Consider the following 20,949-nt stretch of genomic DNA (forward strand, 5'->3'; position numbering starts at 1 on the left):
CCAGCGAAAAAAAAATTAAAGGCAAGAGTTCCATTTGCCGTTTACCGAGGACAATGCGTATGTATTTCCCACAGCAAGTTTTTTTTTAAATGTAAAATTTAAAAAAAGCACATAAATTCACCCGTGCTGCATCTTGTTTTAGCCAGAATCGCGCAAGTCTGTGTGACTAAAGAGTCACTGGCCTTTTTTCACCAATTGGCTTGAAATATAGGGACAAGTATCTTCTACCAGCCAGATAAAAAAATTAAGATTTTCTGAGTACTTTCCTTCCCTGATTTTTGTATGGAAGTGTTAAAATTCTCTTGAAACTTATGGGGTAGTAATCTAGGCAAATAAGAAAGAGCAGAAGGATTTTCAGAGGCGTACTCCACTTCTAAACCTCAACTAGCTTCCGTCTAAAGTGCCTCAAATGGCCTAAATTTTGGTAGGTACCAACAACCAAGGAGAATTTAAAGACCGTTTGAACTTTATAGTTCAGGTACTAAAATACTTCAAAGTTTCACTACTTAGGGATATTTTCTATACCATGGAGAGTGCATTGTAAGCAAGGATCGTAAAGCAGGTTCATCTTCAGGATGAGGATTTATCTGAGTGTGCTAATCGGTCTACCTTTTATTTATATCTGATACATTTATAGGGCCATGGAAATTTGTCTTCATGCATGTGGTTACGCAAAGATTATAGATAATAGTGCTACAAAATATTGGAGTTTCGCAATAATTAGCAAAGGGTGTATGTGGCAATCCCTCAGTGACTGCCACAAAAACCATACAACAATGCAACAATGTGAGAGAAGCAAACTGTTCTCTGAGGCCAACGTGATGTAGCCTTAGGTTGCCCATGCTTCATTTTTAGAAATAACAACAAAGATTGGGATAGATATTATGTTTTGGAGCAAAGTAATACAGGACTATATTACATTCACGGTGCGTTTAAAAGTAACGTCATTGAATGGGTGTTAAGAAATAAAGTTTAAAGTCAATTTTAAGCAAAAACTATGTCTGCTAAAACCATTATTTAGAAACGTTTCATAAATTCACTTATTTTTGGAAAAGTCTTCTTGAGACATAGCATTTTAAAAGTGCAGAGGAGTTGATAAATTTATTAGTTAATTGAAGGCAAAGACGTAATTGCTCCCGCAACACTTCTATCACCAAACCCAACAAAATATTACTGCAATATTCACGTTGTCCAGTTCATTTTAATGTCCATTCATTTTACGTTCTATTTATTCATTCCCTGTGATGTTCGTTCGTTAAATGATTGATCAAGTTATTTTAATTTGTATGAAACAGAAATTTATTTTTGAATTTAAATGAGTACAACAAGGAAAATAGTGACTAAACAATATCATTTAAAATGGTAAAACTAAATGGAAAGTCAAGAATACATTTATTCTAAGAATTTTTTTTCTGTAAACTTGATTAGTATTTGATTTCTTATTGTTGTTGCTTTTGATTTTATGACAAATAAATTTCTGTTCGTCCTTGGTTTCACTTATTGGTTCATGGTGATTTCAATTCGTTGGAAGCTTAGCTAATTATTTTATCAACCTACTTTTGTCTGTTTTAGGTTTAGTATCGCTCTTTACTTTCATTCGAAAACCTTTTCCGAAAATCATTTTTTCTAATTATTTGCTGTAGAAGCGCACTATAGCCTTCCTGCTGAAATGAACCTTCGTATGTTTCCAGGCTGGGTAACAGCTTTGCCACATGCCCCTATAAGAAATAACAAAGCAACTGAAACATCGACAGGTGGTGATGTCCTATGCACCACCAATGGCTCTAGAGATTATTTAGATAGTAATTCATTGGACTATGAGACTCATGAATTATGGTATGGAGACATATCCGGCTTCACTTATGTCCATGTATGTATTGCAATATGTATTACCTTTTTTCTAGTGTATTGCGAAAACCTATATTCCAATATTTGTTCAGCTGTATTTTGACTACTTAGTATTCATTGAATTCGTTTATTGCTCAGATTAAAATGAAATAATTAAAAAAATAAATTGACAAATATAATTACGATTATGAGTTCTTATCTGACTTGCAGAAATGTTGGGATCTAACTGAAAAAAAAAATATAAGGAACAAGACAATCCATTCATTCAGAAAATTCAGACCCCACTGAACGCTGACTATACCGCCTTTACTGATTTAAATTTTGGGAATTCTGCAGGGATGCTGGCCCCACACTTTGAACCTATTCTTCACCATGGTTGACTGTTTCTGATACTGCTTTAAAATTCACTTTGAAAAAAAAACTTATGCAAATAATAACATTATTCGAAAATATTAATTAGGCTTCACAGGAAGTAAAAAACCGAGGAGTGAATAAACTTTAAGAGACTCACTACTTAAAGGTCCACTTTAAAGGGCTTTGAAAAAATTGTTGAAATCAACTTCAAGGTCAAACATGGCAAGGTAGGAAGAAGCTCGCTTCTCAGCGGCATAGCTTGCAACTGAAACAAAAAATAACCTGATAGAGTCCACATTCCATGTTCATTCATAACCAACATGTTCCTGTACAAGACACAAAACAAAATTCCTTAATTTGAGTTACCCTTTGAGCTGAACAAATGTGTGAACCCTTTTGTATTTACTTTGTGTCTTACCCCCTATCTTATGACCAGAGCGGAAAATACTATAAAGTTAAAATTGGCGTAACTAGAGAGAGTTGAACACTTAAGTTCTAGTTGTGGTATTCTTAACGTAGGAAGGATACCAAGGGGTTCCCGTATCGAAGTTTAAGGAGGTTGCACCTCCAGGTATAATTTCCACTCGGTTAAAACTCACGTTACGTAATCCTTGCTCCGACCCAACTGCCTATAGAGGTAGGCAGAGACTGCTTGCAATATACTCCGGGATGGTATTAACTATCCCAATTTCAGATGGTATTAAATATCCCAATTCCCAATTTCAAAATTTTCCGGAAGGTTTAGAATACAGCTGCCACTCTATAATGAAAGCCTATACTTATTTTTATTTGGAAGTAGGAAAGTCTACTAATAGGCATTCCATATCCAACAGTTGTGTTTGACCTCTATTTAAACCAAGAGCAGTAGCCAGCAGTCCAAGATTGGTCTTAATGAGCCTAGTGCCGCTTAGCTATCCAGCAAATGTGTTTCTGCCTAAGATTACTAGATTACTTTAATTTAATCCAATTCATCCCTGTATTTTGTTCATTTACAGCTCAACCGTAATCTTGCCCAACGTTAACCCAATCAAGACCATGCAAAATAGTTCATTTTACTATCTAAATTCATCTTCTAAAGTTTATTGAAAAGATATTTATCTTAAATTAAGATAACACAAGCTGCAGGTGTAAGAGAACGCTACAGTGTTGTTTTTATGCATAATTGTATGCATAATAATTATGGTTTACTTTTCAAAATTTTGTTCCCACGTGAAATAAATGTTTAGGATAGGAGATAAAACAGTAGGTTCTGTCCTATCAGTGTTGCTAGAGATCAACTTTTCACAAGTTCAACGTTCGCGTAAGCTGAGGAATAAGTTCTATGCCGTTAATGAAGATTATATCAATTTTGCATTACCTACATATGATTTCCAAATTTGAAGGAATCTATTCTTTTCTTCGTGGGGATAATCAGTGCTCGATGTTTTATAAAGTCTTAAATTCTTACTTTTCTTGTTTGTGGCCAACCTCAATACACCTTCCTTTTTCTCTCCAATTTTTTTGTTTATTTAACAAACCAGGTGTGTTTGTCTTTTTTGTTAGTAAGATTTTTTGGGGGTTTTTATCATCTTTTCTGAGAATAGGTATAAGGTTGTGGGTCGTTGGCAATCTTCTGAGGCAATACGCATCTGCAGAATTCTTGTTATTTGTGTGATCTAACCTAAGAACCAGAAATATCTCAGAGCCATAACCAGAGGCATAATCTGAAGCAATTGATGAGACTACTAATCGTGCTATAAAATAAAGAGTCAATATATAATGAATAAAGAGTCAAAATCTAAAACTAACCTATGCAAAGGAGTTTAGTGGCATCACGAAATTTCCTAAAGGAGCTCATAAACCTCGCTTCATTTTTCGTTCCTTCTTCTACAAACGCAACGCCGTCATTGAGAACGTCCATACAAGCCCTAGCCACTTGATCAACAATCTTCTTAATCGATGAGGCCGAGTCCATTAAGAGACACCTGAAAATGTATATAATGTTTTCTTTCAATATTTCAAGCAAATGTCTATTTGTTCCTTAGTCTTCAATTCTCATCAATAAGTAATTTAGCCATTAATTAGTGATTTATAAAAAATTAACTTACTTCGTGCAGTTTATAGAAAATCAAAGGTCATGAGAGATACTCATGCCAAGAAAATACACGGAGGGCACCATAACATGATAAGGGAAATTAACAATAAAAGAGGGTTTAAAATAAAGAAAGAAGGGACAACATTTTTGGCTGTTGTTACTTTACGTAGTGTTATCTGCATCAGTTGCAAATGCAGTGAGAGTCCCTTGAAAAATTGTGCAGTAGGGTCTGATAACCTTAAATGTGATGATAACCTTAATAATTACCAAGAGACTTCACTAACTTTCCATCGAAAAACCTTTTCTAAGTTGCCCCTCAACTAAATAGTTTTTTTTAGAGGAGATATGACATTTACATGAATTTATTGTTAGTAACAAGCAATTGGAAGATGACATCTATTACAAAGGATTATTCCGATCACAAGCATCAAGAGTTAGCGCAGAAGGGGGCTAGTCTGGAACAAGGAATTGATGCTCTCCGCCAGGAAAATTCACAACTTCGGGAAGAAAATTGCGTTTTGAAATAGTTAAATAATATAAAAAAGTCAGTCCTGCATTCGGAGCTTGCATCTAGAAGTCACATCGCTGTATTTCACGGGACTCCAGCCTTATCCACGCAAAGTGCAGAAACTGCTGTTCGCGAGCCTTTGACTGAAACAAGGTTAGCAAACACTGACACTATTCTATTTATGAACTGCTGTCGCTTGAACAGTAATAAACAGTCAGGGGTTTCAACTAGGTCTTCTGTCACACAACTATTTATTAAGACAACTATAGTCATAGGCAGAGCGCTAGCGCTGCCTAAGTAAAGAACGATGTGGGCACAAAGTGTTTTTTTTTCCCTCCATACCCGGGCACTTCGTATCGAAGTTGTCGCAGAAACTTCGAAAAGGGCTCATTCGATTGGAAATTGGAGTGGCTAGTGCCCTTTTTAATAGTCGAAAGTGATTAAAGGGCAACTAGCCCACCCCCCCCCCCACGCCCATCATTCCCCCAAACACATCCAATCAAAATTTTGAGATAGCCATTTTGTTCAGCGCAGTTGATTTCCAGATAGAAACTACGTTTTTGAGGAGGAGACTCCCCCACAACCCTCAGCGCAAGAGTTTTAAGTTCTTATATGCCCTGAGGGCATATAAGAACGATGTTGGCACAATGTACTATTTATTATTTTTTCCTTTAGAGCTGGACACCATATGGAAAGGGCTGCTTTAGAAACTTCAAAAAAGGCTCGTTAAATTGGAAATTTAGAGTTCTAGTGCCCTTTTTAATAGTCGGAAGTGATTGAAGGGCAACTAGCCCCCCCCCACCCCAGCATTTCCCCAAACACATCCAATAAAAATTTTGAGATAGCCATTTTGTTCAGCGTAGTTGATTTCCAGATAGAAAATATGTTTTTGAGGAGAACACTCCCCCCCAGCCCTCATGGCAAGGGTTTTAAGTTATGCCCTGAGGGCATATAAGATTTTTATAGAAGGTGTTGTCGTAAAAACTTCAAAACAGGCTCATTCAATTGGAAATTTGAAGCGCTAGTGCCCTTTCTAATAGTCGAAAGTGATTGGAGGGCAAATAACCCCCCCCCCACGCCAATCATTTCCCCAAACACATCCAATCAAAATTTTGAGATAGCCATTTTGTTCAGCGTAGTTGATTTCCAGATAGAAAATATGTTTTGAGGAGGGCACTCTTCCAGAGCCCTCAGAACAAGGGTTTTAAGTTATGCCCTGGGGGCATATAAGGTTTTTTATAGAAGGCGTTGTCGTAGAAACTTCAAAAAAAGCTCATTCGATTGAAATTTCAAAGGGTTACTACACTTTTTAATAGTCGACAGGGATTGGAGGGCAACTAGCACCCCCCCCCCCCGCCCATCAGTCCCCCCAACTCATCCAATAAAAATTTTGAGATAGCCACTTTGTTCAGCGGAGTTGATTTACAGATAGAAAATATATTTTGTGGAGGAAACTCCCACACACTCCTCAGGGCCAGGGTTTTAAGTTATTTCCAGGGGGCATATAAGGTTTTTATAGAAGCCGTTGTCGTAGAAACTTCAAAACAGGCTCATTCAATTGGAAATTTGAAGGGCTAGTACCCTATTTAATAGTTGAAAGTGATTGGAGGGTAACTACCCCCCTCCCCACGCCCATCATTCCCCCAAACACATCCAATCAAAATTTTGATAGCCATTTTGTTCAGCGTAGTTGATTTCCAGATAGAAAATATGTTTTGAGGAGGGCACTCTTCCAGAGCCCTCAGAACAAAGGTTGTAAGTTATACCCTGAGGGCATATAAGGTTTTTTAAATAAGGCGTTGTCGTAGAAACTTCAAAAAAAGCTCATTCGATTGAAAAATCAAACGGCTAGTGCCCTTTTGAACAATCGAAAGTGATTAGAGGGCAAGTAGCCCCCCCCCCACCCATCATTCCCCCTAACACATCATTCCCCCAACCCTCAGTGCAAGTATTATAAGTTATGCCCCGGGGGCATATAAGGTTTTTATTGAAATCTTTGTCGTAGAAACTTGGAAAAGGGCTCATTCGATTTTAAATTCAAAGGGCTAGTACCCTTTTTAATAATCGAAAGTGATTTGAGGGCAACTACCCCACCCCGTCTCACTCCCACCTTTTCCCCAAACACATCCTATCAAAATTTTTAGATAACCATTTTATTCAACGTAGTTGAAAGTTTTGGAAATTAGGTCTTTAAGGATGACAGCCCTCAGGGCAAGGGTTGTAAGTTATGCCCTGAGGGCATATAAAGTTTTTATTGAAAGCGTTGTCGTAGAAACTTAAAAAGTACTCATTCAATTGGAAATTGAAAGGGCTAGTGCCTTTTTTAATAGTTGAAAGTGATTGGATAGTGACTAACGCCCCTCTCACGCCCACCATTTTCCCAGACACATCGAATTAAAATTTTGAGACATCTATTTTGTTCAACATAGTTGAACGGTCTGGAACTTAGATCTTTAATGATTGATAACCCTCTCAGAGCCCTCGGGGCAAAGGTTGTTAGTTATGCCCTGAGGCATATAGATTTTTTACTGAAAGCATTGTCATATAAACTTCAAAAGGGCTCATTCTATTGGAAATTGAAAGGGCTATTGCCTTTTTTAATAGTTGAAAATGATTGAATAGCAACTAACGTCCCTCTCACGCCCACCATTTTCCAAAACACATCCAATCAAAATTTTGAGATATCCATTTTGTTCTACGTAGTTGTACGTTCTGCAAATTAGGTTTTTTAGGATGATAACCCCCTCAGAGCCCTCAGTGCACGGGTTGTAAGTTATGCGCTGGGGGCATATAAGGTCTATATAGACAGTTGTTGTATAAATCATAGACAGCGCGATCGCGCTGCCTAAATAAAGAACGGGGACACTCGAGAACGAGACAAGAAACGAGGACTAAGTGAAGAGGAGGACACTCCCCCACACCCCTCAGGGCAAGGGTTTTAGGTTATGCCCTGGGGGCAGAAAAGAACGATGTTGGCACAATGTATTATTGATTATTTTTTCCTTTAGAGCAGGATACTACGTATCGAAAAAGTTGTCATAGAAACTTCGAAAAGGGCTCGTTCAATAGGAAATTGGAGTTGCTTTTGCGATTTTTAATAGTCAAAAGTAATTGGAATGCGACTAACACCCTTTCTACGCCCACTATTTCCCAGAACACATCCAATCAAAATTTTGAGATAGCTATTTTGTTCTGCGTAGTTGATTTCCAGACAAAAATTATGTTTGTGAGGACAGTCCCCGACAGTCCTTAGCGCAGGGGTTTTAAGTTATGCCCTGGGGGCATGTAAGGTTTTTTATTGAAGGCATTGTCCCAGAAACCTTAAAAAAGGCTGATTCTATCGGAAATTAAATGAGCTAGTGACCTTATTAATAGTCGAAAGTGATTCGAGGGCAGCTAACCCGCCTCTCACGCCCACCTTTTCCCGAAACACATCTAATCAAAACTTTGAGATAGCCATTTGATTCAACGTAGTTTTAAGTTTTAGAAATTAGGTCTTTGAGGATGACAACCTCCCACAGCCTTCAGGGCAAGGGTTGTAAATTATGCCCAGGGGGCTTATAAGATTTTTATATAACGCGTTATCGTAGAAACTTCAAAAACGGCTCATTCGATTGGAAATTGAAATGGCTAGTGCCCTTCTTAATAGTCGAAAGTGATTGGAAAGCAACTAACACCCCTTCCAAGCCCACCATTTCCCCTAGCACATCCAATAAAGATTTTGAGATAGCCATTTTGTTCCAAGCAGTTCAAAGTTCAGGAAATTATACCTTTGAGCAGGACACTCTCCCCACAGTCTTCAGGGAAAGGGTTTTAAGTTATGCCCAGGGGCATATAAGGTTTTTAGTGAAATCTTTGTCGTAGAAACTTGAAAAAGAGCTCGTTCGATTGGAAATTCAAAGGGCTAGTGCCCTTTTTATGTCGAAAGTGATTTGAAGGCAACTAAACCCCTTCTCACGCCCATCTTTCCTCCAAACACATCCAATCAATATTTTAGAAGCCATTTTATTCAACGTAGTTGAAAGTTTTGGAAATTAGGTCTTTAAGGATGACAGCCCCTCCCCCCCCCCCCCACCGCCCTCAGGGCAAGGGTTTTAAGTTATACCATGGGGGCGTATAAGGTTTTTATTGAAAGCCTAGAAACTTCAAAAGGGTTCATTCAATCGAAAATTGAAAGGGTTAGTGGCTTTTTTAATAGTTGAAAATGATTGGAGAGTGACTAACGCCCCTCTCACGACCACCATTTTCCCAAATACATCCAATCAAAGTTTTGAGATATCTATTTCGTTCAACGTAGTTGAAAATTCATGAAAGTAGGTCTTTTAGGATGATAGCCCCCTCAGAGCCCTCAGTGCAAGGGTTATAAGTTATGGCCTGGGGAGATATAAAGTTCATACATAAAGTCGTTATAGAAATTTTAAAAAGGGCTCATTTGATTGGAAATTGAAATTGTCCTTTTTAATAGTTGAAAGTGAGTGGAGAGTAATTAACCCCCCTCTCACGCACACCTGTTTTATCAACTTATTTAGCCACATTTTAGAGAGCCATTTTGTCCAAAATTTCTGTAAGCTCTTGATAATACCTATTCAAGAGTGACAAACCCCCCAGAAATCCAAAGGCAACGATTTTATACTCTGCTCCGGGGGATGCTAAGATGTTATAGATTAAGTTACTATAAAACTTCCCAAGAGAATCCTGAAATTCGACATTGAAAGAGTAGTGCCGTCTTTAATATTCGAAAGTTATTGGAGGGTAACAAACCCCCCTCTGACGCCCACCATTCCTCCAAACACATCCAATCAAAATTTTCAGATAGCTATGTTGTTTAACGTAGTTGAAAGTTCTGGAAATTAGATCTTTGAGAATGACACCCCCCCCCAGCACTCAGGGCAAGGGTTGTAAGTTATGCCCTGCGGGCATATAAGATTTTTAATGAAAGTTTTGTCGTAGAAACTTCAAACGGACTGCTTTGATTGGAAACTGAAAGGGCCAGGGCCATTTTAATAGTTGAAAGTGATTGGAGTACGACTAACGCCCCTATCATGCCAACTATTTTCCCAAACACAACCAATCAAAATTTTGAAATAGCCATTTTGTATAACATAGTTGAAAGTTCTGGAAATTCCGTCTTAGAAGATGACAACCACCCTAACAGACCTTGAGTTATTTATGCCCTTGGGGCATAAAAGGTGTTTATAGAAAGCGTTGTAGTTTTCAAAACGGCTCATTCGATTGAAAATCAAAAGTCCTACTGTCTTTTTTAATGCTTAAAAGGGAATGGAAGGCTTGAAATTTTTATAGTACAGATCAATGTAGGTTTAATTTAATATTTTTTGTTTTTGTTGTTGTTTAGACCTGGGGACCTTATATCGAAGGAGTTGTCGTAGAAACTTCGAAAAAGGCTCATTCGATTTAAAATAGAAAAGGCTAATGCCCATTTTAATAGTCGAAAGTTATTTGAGGGCAACTAATCCCCCCTCTCACTACCATCCACCCACCCCATTCCTTCCAATTATACTCTTAAAAATTAAACAAATAAAAATAGCGTAAGTGTGTACTAGCAATAAAATAAATTAAACAGATTATTTGGCGAATGGTATCATGTTTTCCATTTCAGGTCAACTAGAGGAGGTATGAAACTAAATTAAACAGTACTATTTGTGTCCACATTTTAAAAGGGTGTATGTTGTTAAACATTGATGAAAATTTTTCTCCAGCATACAAATAGCACGGCAAACTATAAAGTCTTAAAAAACGAAAAGATTTAAAGTATTATTTTCTTTTTCCTTGAAAAGACTATGTCAATATAAAACGAACAGAAAGTAATTAAACAAACTTTTTCCACAAAATAAGTTTTTCAAAGAAAAGTAAAGAACTCCATTAAACAAAAAATGAGCAAAAATAAAATCAAATAATCTACCAAGCGTGAAAGTACCACAAATCAGCATCGATAAATAAATGAAACCCAAGACGAACAGAAATTACAATAATTAACCGATTCAAACTCAAAACGAGCAGAAATTAACATAAGTCGGCGCAAAACCCCTTTGCCTTCCCAAGGCCAGAACATAATTTGCACTTTACTGACAAAAATAAAAATGAATGTGCATTGTCAGTTTAATATACATATACTGATATTTATTAATCAAAATTTTAAAATTATTTGATTTATTAAAGTTATAAAGTAAAAACATGATTTTTGCTAATTTTTTGTTTAATGGAGTTCTTTACTTTTCTTTGAAAAACTTATTTTGTGGAAAAAGTTTTTTTAATTACTCACACTAAAAAGCATTACTGATAAGGACAATATAATGCAGAGCTATGGATATATCAAAGGCTCTCGTAAAAGTATCAGTTGTTATTTACCTCGAGAGCATCACGGCAGACGGTCTGGTAGACGGTTTACCTCGGTACCGCACGACGCAGTAGAGAACTTTTAGCGTACGGATATAGCCTACGTACTTCTGCTACTCCGTTACTGAAAGTGGCTGAAACCGGAGTTGTGACAAAAGGGATTATCATTTGGCTTGAAGCTAAGAAAAATTCAAAAGCCAAGAACTGGACGCATGCAGAGGATACCTGTTTAGATCCGTTCAAGACGTCTGTTAGTGCGTCTACCACTGTCATTCCTTCACGTGTGAATGAAAACTGATTTTGTTTTTAATTTCATCATGTTATTTCGTGTGTTTCATTCCTTTGTTTTCCGTATCCTTTTGGTATATTTACACATTCATTGCCATATTTATTATAATATGATTGTGCTCCTGCGCGTGTGTGTGTGTGGTTCTCGTAGATGATTTCATCGAAGATCCCACTTCCTTATATTTTTCCTTACTTCTTCTTACTCATCCTTATCATTTCTATATTACTTTTTCTATTTTTTTTTGTCTTTCCATTGTTCCTTATTCCACATTCAATTGTTCCGTTTTTGTTTGTTTTTTTCAGTTTCATATGTGCACAAAGTGATTTCAGCAGTACTTCTGCATAGATACCATAGCTCTGCTGTGATGTCGACATTCTTTGGTCTGGTGAGTTTGGTCGCAAAGCGGATACGTAAGAAAAACACCGTAAGAAAAATGATCACTTATTTCGACTACCAGGGTGATGTCAACTTTGGGGGAACGTTTTGTTGAGTTGCAAAATGATCCTTTAGATGTTGAAAGTATAATTAATAATTCATTTGGAAGTAAATATCAGGACAATAATAATACTAATTTGGTTATTGAAAGTATCTTTCGCGATTAAATGGTTCTGCCTCTTCTAAACGATATGATATTTTCTCTGTGCTTCACCTCAAAATTCACGGACTTTGCTCGTCTTTTGATGAACTGATACGGATCATCAATGGTGGAACTCCGCGTGTTATTGGATTATGTGAGACTTTCCTGGATTCAAAGAAGGGTATGCTTTTAGATACTCCACGATTAAGGATGGAAAGGATGAACTTGAAACAGATGGCGAGAGGTCGCCTTGCCCTTTATATTACTGATCATCTTATATACAATGTCCTTATACAATCTTATATACAATTTGAAATTATGTCAGGTTGTAAAGATTTGGCTGTCGGTTATATTTACAGGTCCTCTAGTGGATCTATTCCTTCGTTTATGAAAATTCTTGAAGAGGCTTTGGACTTAGTCCAAAGCGTCCCTGCGAACTAATCTTTATGGGAGATTTCAGCCTTAACCTACTGCATCAAAATTTTGCTTTTGGCTACAGGTTTGTTTTTTTCGATGATGCTTTCTGCGGGAACTCTACCTTCAGTTTGTAATCCAACACGAGCTACTGAGACGCATGCGTTATTTATTTATAATTTTTTTTGTCACTAGATGTCGTCGGTACTGGCTAGTGATATTTCTGACCATTTCCCCGCTATTTCGCGATTGTGCTGATCAAGCGAAGCGTAAAGCAATGCCATCTAATCTCCCGTTTTGGCCATAGTTAGCTCAGCCTACTTAAATTTTCGTCTGACTGATCAGCCATGGGATAGTCTGGTTTATGAATCGGATTTTAAGCGCTCTTTTGATTTATTTTATAATTTATTGAAAGAAGGTATCCTAGAAGTTTGTCATCAGAATCCAGCTCCTCATACTTCGAAAAGGATAGTACCGATGTATCCGTGGATGACTCCAGGTCTCCATAAAAGCTGGAAATGAAAAATTATTTGTGGAAGCTTTACAAGGCTTCGTCATCTGCATCTCATTATCAGCGGTTCAAGGCTTATAGGAGTATATTTAATTCTCTGTGTCGGAAGGCCAAGTCCCAGTATTATCATAGTAAATCTTCTGAGTGTGGAAAGGATGTTAGGAAGACATGGCATATTACTAATTCTATTCTTATACCTACTTTCCCTCCACCGTCAAATCCAACAACACTGATAATCGATGGTAAAACTGTCCGAGGAGAAGAAAATATTCAGCTAGAGCTTACGTCTTATGTTGCTAATATAGGAAAGACGACTGCTTCCCCTATGAGCTCTGCAGCTTTTCCTTGCGATTTCACAAACTATCTGGGATTTCCATGTTTAAGCTCAGTTGCCTTGAACCCTATTTCTGAGTTTGAGGTAGCTCGTATCGTGAATGCTCTTAAAGGATATCATCTTCACGGCCAGACAGGATTCCTACAAGGGTTATCCGTACCATTCTGCCTAATATTCTGTCAACATTGACTAAGCTGGCCAACTTGTCATTCAAGAAAGAAATTTTCGCTGAATCTCTCAAGCAAGCTAAGGTTACAGTGCTGAATAAAGGGGGATCCCGGAGTGATCCTGCTAATTATAGGCAAATTTCTCTATCAGTTTTCAGCAAAAATATTGATAAGGCTATGCTATACAGGCTTCTTAGTTTTCTGGATGCCCAAGGATTTCGCATGGTTTCCAGTTCATATTCCGAGCGAATTACCCTATAGAGCATGCTTATGCAACTCTCTTGATTTTCATTCTTTCAGGAATAGATTCTGGTCATATCCCGGCAGCTTTATTTTTGAATGTTCGTAAAGCTTTTGGTTCTTTAACCCATCAGATTCTCCTTTGGAAACTATCACATATTGGCATGAGATCAAACGCTTTCTCTTGTTTAGATCATATCTTTCTGGTAGACTTATTTCAATTGATCCGCTTTTTCGAAGCCTCTCTTAAGTAGAATATGGCGTCCCTAAGGGATCTGTTCTTGGCCCCGTTTTATTTTTGATGTATGTTAATGATCTGATTTCGGTGGTCAAGAACACCAGGCCTCTCGTATGCTGCAAGCTGTGTTATCCGGATGTTCCCTTGTGTTCCGATGCAACTTCTAATGAAGATTTCCTCATAACTTTTGCTGATGACAGCACTCTTGGGACCCTTGAGAAGACGGAATGTGATATCAGATATAACCTGGTGACAGTATTCGAGAGAGTAATTTCATAGCTTGACCCGAATTACTTGGCCTTGAATGTTGCCAAGTCTTATTTTTTCTCAAATGGGTGTAAATGTCCCTTAGCTTACACAGATTCGGGTGTCACAAGGCTCCTTGTGTAGACGCAGAAGATGGGGCTGTTCGGGTTTTTGGTATCCTGCTTAATGAGAACCTTTCGTTTAGACACTAAATAGCCGTAATTAGGGTTAAGATCTCATGAAGTGTGGGTATCATTCGAAAACTCGGACACACCTTTGCTGAATCTATTTTGAAGCTTTTTTTCTGCCTTGTCCAGTGATATGTTTCTTATTAACCAATTATATGGTCGATGGATGACTAATTTTCCTTTTACATTGCGGTCACTTTCTGTCAAGCAAAACAATGCACAGCGTCTGGTCATGGACACCCACCGTTATTCGCCGAAACCTCTCCTGAACCTACAATCTATTTACATTCTTTCTTGTGCTTATTTTGTCTTTCATCAGCTACATGGCAATCTTCCAATATCTCTTTAAAAAAAAACTCCGCAGTATATTTCTGATTGAAAAAATCCTTTTTACCACAAAATAAGTTTTTAAAAAAAAGTAAAGAACTCCATTAAACCAAAACTGAACAAAAATAGAATCAAATAACCTACCAAGCATACAACTACCACAAATCAGCATCAATAAATAAATGAAACGCAAAACAAACAGAAATTACAATAAATAACCGAATCAAACTCAAAACGAGCAGAAAATAACATGAGTAGGGTTCAAAATCGTTATCTCATAATTTCAATCAGATACGTTTGGTGAAAAGAGGGGTTGTCAGGGAGAGGGAGGGTCTAAATGCACTTCATCACTTTTGACGCTTAAAAAGGAACTAGAACTTCCAATTTTCAACCAAATTAGGCTCTTCTAAAGTTAAACAACAATCCCTTCCGTAAAAGCCTTAAATACCCCGTGGCATAACTTACAACCCTCGTCTCCAGACTCTGGTGGTTTGTATCAGCCCCAAAAACCTTGTTATACGATCTTTGGAATATTTTGAATAAAATGACCGTCTCAAATTTTTTTATTCGATGTCTTTCAGGAAAACACGACACGTTGAAGGGGGGGGGGGGGGGTAACAGCCTTCTGATCACTTCCAACTCTTAAAAAGGGCAGTCAAAATTCAGATTACCAATCCAATGAGTCCCCTCCGAAGTATATACAACCACCCTTTCTATAAAAAACATTATACACCCCCGGGTCATAACTTACAACCCTTACCGTGAGAGCTGTGGGGGTGGGGGTGTCTTCCTCAAAGACATAATTTTTGGACTGTTCAACTACAATGAACAAAAATACTATCTCCAAATTTTGATTGGATGTCTTTAGGGGAATGATGAGCGAGGGGGGGGGGGGGCTGGTTGCTCTAAAATCACTTTTTACTCTTAAAAAGGGTGCTGTAAATTTCAATTTCAAATGAAATGAGCCCCATCTGAAGTTTATGCGACCACCCATTCCACAAAAACCTTATATGACCCGAGGCCATGACTTACAACCCTATCCCCACGGCACTGGGGGTTGTGTCAACCCTATAGTTATACTTTTAGTTCTTTGGACTATGCTGAGCAAAATTGCTACCTAGCACTTTTAATCACATTCGTTTGGTGAAGAGTAGTCGGGGGGGGAGCTAGCTGCCTTCCATCACTTTTTACTCTTAAAAGGGAACTAGAATTTCCCAATGAGCCTCCTCTAAGGTTTAAACAACCATTCCATCCATTAAAACCTTAAATACCCCCCGGGCATAACTTAAAACCCTTGCCCCTAGGCACTGGGGTTTGTTTCAACCACAAAAGCCTTGTTATATGATATTTAGACTACTTTGAATAAAACAACTATCTCAAAATTTCTATTATGCATTTTGGGACAATCTACGTGTGTGTGTGCGGGGGGAGGGCAGGGGTTAGCCTTCCTCCGATCACTTTGACTCTTAAAAAGAGCAGTAGAGCGTCAACTAATAAATGTCTTATTGGCAACCAGCATACAAACAGTGTGTTTTGATTTAATTTTAAAGTAGCATTTAGTTTTTAAACATAATGGGCAAATTACATAACTGTGAGGGGTTGACCTACCTAATAATCCTAAATATATAGTTATTAGACCATTCAGGTATGCTGAACAAAATGACTGTCTCAAAATTTTGATTGGAAGTGTCTGGAAAATTATGGGCTAAAGAGGAGGGCTGATTGCACTCCACTCACTTTTGACTCTTAAGAGGGCGATAGAACTTTTAATTTTCAATCAAATTAGCTCCTTTGAAATATTAATTATACTACTAGTTATGATAGAGCATCGCTGCCTCTGTCCTTATATGCCCTGTAGCGATTATATGCCCTTTTAATACCTGCATGCATATAGGTTTTCCGTTTGATTGAAACTCCTCCTAAACGTTCCCTAAAAGTTTCAACTTAAAGTCATTAGTATCGTCAGTTAAAGCAACCGTAGAAGCAGCATTAAATGAATACACACAGTGTCTTCTGGCTAGCTCAAAATCCACAACCTATGAAGGTATGAAAGTGAAATTTTCAGAGAATATTTCTGTTGTACATAGCATATAAATAACATAGCATATAAATAACACGCCAAACTATAAATTCTTAAAGGAAAACCTGAAAGATTCAAACTATTATTTTCTTTTTCCCTGAAAAAGACTATGTCAATGTAAAACGAATAGAAATTAATTAAAAATAACTTTTTCCACAAAATAAGTTTTTCAAAAAAAAGTAAAGAACATCATTAAACCAAAAATAAACAAAAAATAAAATCAAATAACCTACCAAGCATACAATTACCACAAATCAGTATCAATAAATAAATGATATCCAAAACAAACAGAAATTAAAATAAATAACAGAGTCAAACTCAAAACGAGCAGAAATTAATATGAGTAGGGTTCAAAAATCCTATGCTTTCTAAAAGCCACAATATAATTTTTACTTTACTTATAAAATTCTTTTAAACGTTTTAACTTCTATAACTTTAAGAAATCAAAAATTAATTAAGATTTTAAGGAATAAATATTAGCATATGTATATTAAACTGACAATGCACATTTTTTTTCAATAAATGCCTTTGAATTTTTACCTCTCTTTTCACCACAAACTACCTCTCTTTTCACCAAATGTATCTGATTGGAATTTTGCGATGGCAATTTTGTTTAAAATAATCGAAAGAACGTATAAAAATTCTTCCGTGGTTGGCACAACCCCAAGAGCCCAGGAGCAAGGGCTTTATTGACCTCCATCACTATTGACTCTTAAAATATAACTAGGACTTCCAATTTCAACCAAAGAGCCACCTCTAAAGCTTATACAACTATCCCTTTCAAAAGAACCTTAAATGCTCTTAAAGGTCTTAAAGGATTTGGTATCAACCTCAAAAGCCTTGTTTTATGATTTTTGGACTATTTTGAATAAAAGGAGTGTCTCTAAATATCTATTGGATACATCTCAGGAAAACCCGACGTGTGTGTGGGGGGAGGGGGGCTGCGCTCTGATCACTTTGATTCTTAAAAGGGCACTAGAACTTATGATTACCAATCCAATGAGTCCCCTCCAAAGCATATACGACCACCCTTTGTATAAAAACCGTATATGCCCCAAGGGCATAACTTACAACCCTTTCCCTGAGAACTGTAGGGTGAGGGGGTGTCCTCACCGACATATTTTCCAAAACCTTCAACTACGACGACTAAAAATGTTATTTCCGAATTTTGATTGGAGATGTTAAAGCAAATGCTGAGCGTGGATGGGGGGGGCTGTTTGCTCTCAAATCACTTTGACTCTTGAAAAGGGCACTATAACTTAAAATAAAATGAGACCCATCTGAATGTAATACGACCACCAATTTCATAAAAATCTTCAAAACATGATATATTCCCAGGGCACAACTTAAAGCCCTTGCCCCTTGGCTCTTGGGGTTGTGCCAACCCCGGATGCATTTTATACGTTCTTTCGATTATTTTAAACAAAATTGCCATCATAAAATTTCAATCAGATACATTTGGTGAAAAGAGAAGTAGTTTGGTGTGGGGAGGGTGCTACTTGACCTCCATCAATATTGACTCTTAAAATGTAACTAGGACTTCCAATTTCAACCAAAGAGCCACCTCTAAAGCTTATACAACTATCCCTTTCAAAAGAACCTTAAATGCTCTTAAAGGATCGACCTCAAAAGCCTTGTTTTATGATATCTGGACTATTTTGAATTAAAGGACTGTCTCAAAATATCTATTGGATTCATCTCAGGAAAAGCCGACGTGTGTGTGGGGGGAGGGGGGAGGGCTGCGCTCTGATCACTTTGATTCTTAAAAGGGCACTAGAACTTATGATTACCAATCCAATGAGTCCCTTCCAAAGCATATACGACCACCTTTTCTATAAGAACCTTAGATGCCCCAAGGGCACAACTTACAGCCCTTTCTCTGAGAGCTGTAGGGTGAGGGATTGTCTTCCTCACAGACATAATTTCCAAACCATTCAACTACGATGAATAAAATTGTTATCTCCAAATTTTGATTGGAGGTGTTAAAGCAAATGATGAACGTGGATGGGGGGGGGGCTGTTTGCTCACAAATCACTTTGACTCTTAAAAAGGGCACTATAACTGCCAATTTCAAATCAAAGTAGCCCATCTGATGGTTATACGACCGCCCATTCCATAAAAGCCTTATATGCCTTCCTAAAATAACTTACAACCTTATCCCCAGGGCGCTGGGGGGTTGTGTCATAAATAGAGACCTTATTATATATTCTTTGGACCATTTTGAACAAAATCGCTATCTCATAATTTCAATCAGATGCGTTTGTTGAAAGGAGAAGTTGTAGGGGAGGGGGGGGCTAAATTCCCTCCGTCCCTTTTGACACTTTAAAAACAATTAGAATTATCAATTTTCAACCAATTGAGCCTCTTCTAGATTTAAACAATCATCTCTATCATAAGAACCATAAATACCCCCTAGGCAAACTTATTACCCTTTCCCCTTCTCTCTGGCATTTGTTTCAGCCCCAAAAGCCTTGTTATATGATATTTAGACTATTTTGAATAGAATGGCTATCTCAAAATTCCTTTTAGATGCATTTCGGGACAATAAGACGTGTGTGTGTGTGGAGGGGCGGGGTGGCTATCCTCCGATCTCTTCGACTCTTAAAAAGAGCACTAGAGCGTCTGATTACCAATCTAATGAGCCCCCTCCGAATTTTATATGACCATGCTTTCTATAAATAAAAAAACCTTATGTGTCCCCAGGGCGTAATTCACAACCCTCGCCCTGTCACAAAGACATTATTTCTGGACATTTCAAATACCTTGAACATTCTATCTCAAAATTTTGATTGGAAGTGTTTAGAGAAATGAAGGGCGTGGGGGGGGGGGGTCATTTGCCCTGTGATAACTTTCGACTAATAAAAAAGAAACTAGCCCTTTCAATTTCCAATTGAATGAACCCTTTTTGAATCTTCTACGACAACACTTTCTATAAAAACCTTATATGCCCCAAGGGCATAAGTAACAACCTTTGTCCCGAGGGCTATGGGGGGGGGAGGAGGATTGTCATCCTCAAAGGCATAATTTCCAGATCTTTCAACTACATTGAACAAAACGGCCATATCAAAATGTTGATCGGAAGTGTTTGGGGAAATGATAGGCTGGGGGGGGGGGAAATTATTCCTCCGAATACTTTTTACTATTAAAAAGGGCAATAGCCCTCTCAATTTCCAATCACATGAGTCCTTTTGAAATTTTTACGACAACGCTTTCTATATAAACCTTATATGCCTCCAGGGCATAGCTTACAACCTTAGTCCTGAGGGCTGTGGGAGGGGGGGGGGGGCTCGTACTCAAAGACATAATTTCTTGACCCTTCAACTACGCTCAACAAAATGGCTATATCAAAATGGTGATCAGTTTGGAATGATGGGTGTGATGGCATTGGCCCTCCGATCGCTTTTGACTATTAATAAGGGCACTAGCTTGCTCAATTCCCAATTGAATGAACCCTTTTTGAAGTATCTACGACAACGCTTTCTATAAAAACCTTATATGCCCCTAGGGCATAACTTACAGCCTTTTCCCGGGGGGAAGGGGGCGGCTGTGGTGGGTTTGTCATCATCAAAGACATAATTTCTGGACCGTTCAACTACGTTGAACAAAATAGCTATCTCAAAATTTTGATTGGATGTGTTTGGGGAAATGATTGGTTTGAGAGGGGGGTTAGTTTCCCTCCAATCACTTTCGACTATTACAAAGGGCACTATCCCTTTCCATTCCCAATCGAAGGAGCCGTTTTTGACATTTCTACGACAACCCTTTCTATAAAAACCTTATATACCCCCAGGGCATAACTTACAGCCCTTGCCCTGATGGCTGTGGGGGGGGGGGTCATCCTCAACGACCTAATTTCCAGAACTTTTAACTACATTAAACAAAATGGCTATCTCAAAATTTTGATTGGATGTGTTTGGGGAAATGGTGAGCGTGAGAGGGGACTTAGTTGCCCTCCAATCACTTTCGACTATTAAAAAGAGCACTAGCCCTTTCAATTTCCAATCGAATAAGCACTTTTTGAAGTTTCTACGATCACTCTTTCTATAAAAAACTTTAAATGCCCCCAGGGTATAACTTAAAACCCTTGGCCTGAGTGCTCTTAGGGGGAGGGGAGGTTGTCATCCTCAAAGACATAATTTACGAACCTTTCAACCACGTTGAACAAAATAGCTATCTCAAATTTTGATTGCATGTGTTTTG

The 20,949-nt window shown here is 37.9% G+C and overlaps 1 protein-coding gene across 4 annotated transcripts in view; it reads right to left on the minus strand.

Moving 5' to 3' along the window:
- LOC148940025 (uncharacterized) overlaps positions 1–20,949 on the minus strand; it is a 143,292-nt gene that overhangs the window by 30,073 nt on the left and 92,270 nt on the right. For 3 of the 4 annotated variants that reach the window (XR_016143489.1, XM_089106509.1, XM_089106510.1), the window contains exons 13-14: positions 3,991–4,166; positions 2,360–2,467 (exon numbers count right to left, since the gene is read on the minus strand). Coding sequence is in view for 3 of the 4 variants with exons in the window: in XM_089106509.1 (XP_088962635.1) it covers positions 2,376–2,467; positions 3,991–4,166 (268 nt within the window). In the remaining variant the exon portion in view is untranslated. Of the gene's footprint in view, positions 1–1,589; positions 1,719–2,359; positions 2,468–3,990; positions 4,167–20,949 lie in introns of those variants that run through there. The other variant, XM_089106511.1, reaches the window with a different exon arrangement.

Source organism: Artemia sp. Qi Xiang Cuo, chromosome 20, assembly GCF_049724085.1.
Source record: "Artemia sp. Qi Xiang Cuo chromosome 20, ASM4972408v1, whole genome shotgun sequence".
Lineage (NCBI taxonomy): Eukaryota > Metazoa > Arthropoda > Branchiopoda > Anostraca > Artemiidae > Artemia > Artemia sp. Qi Xiang Cuo.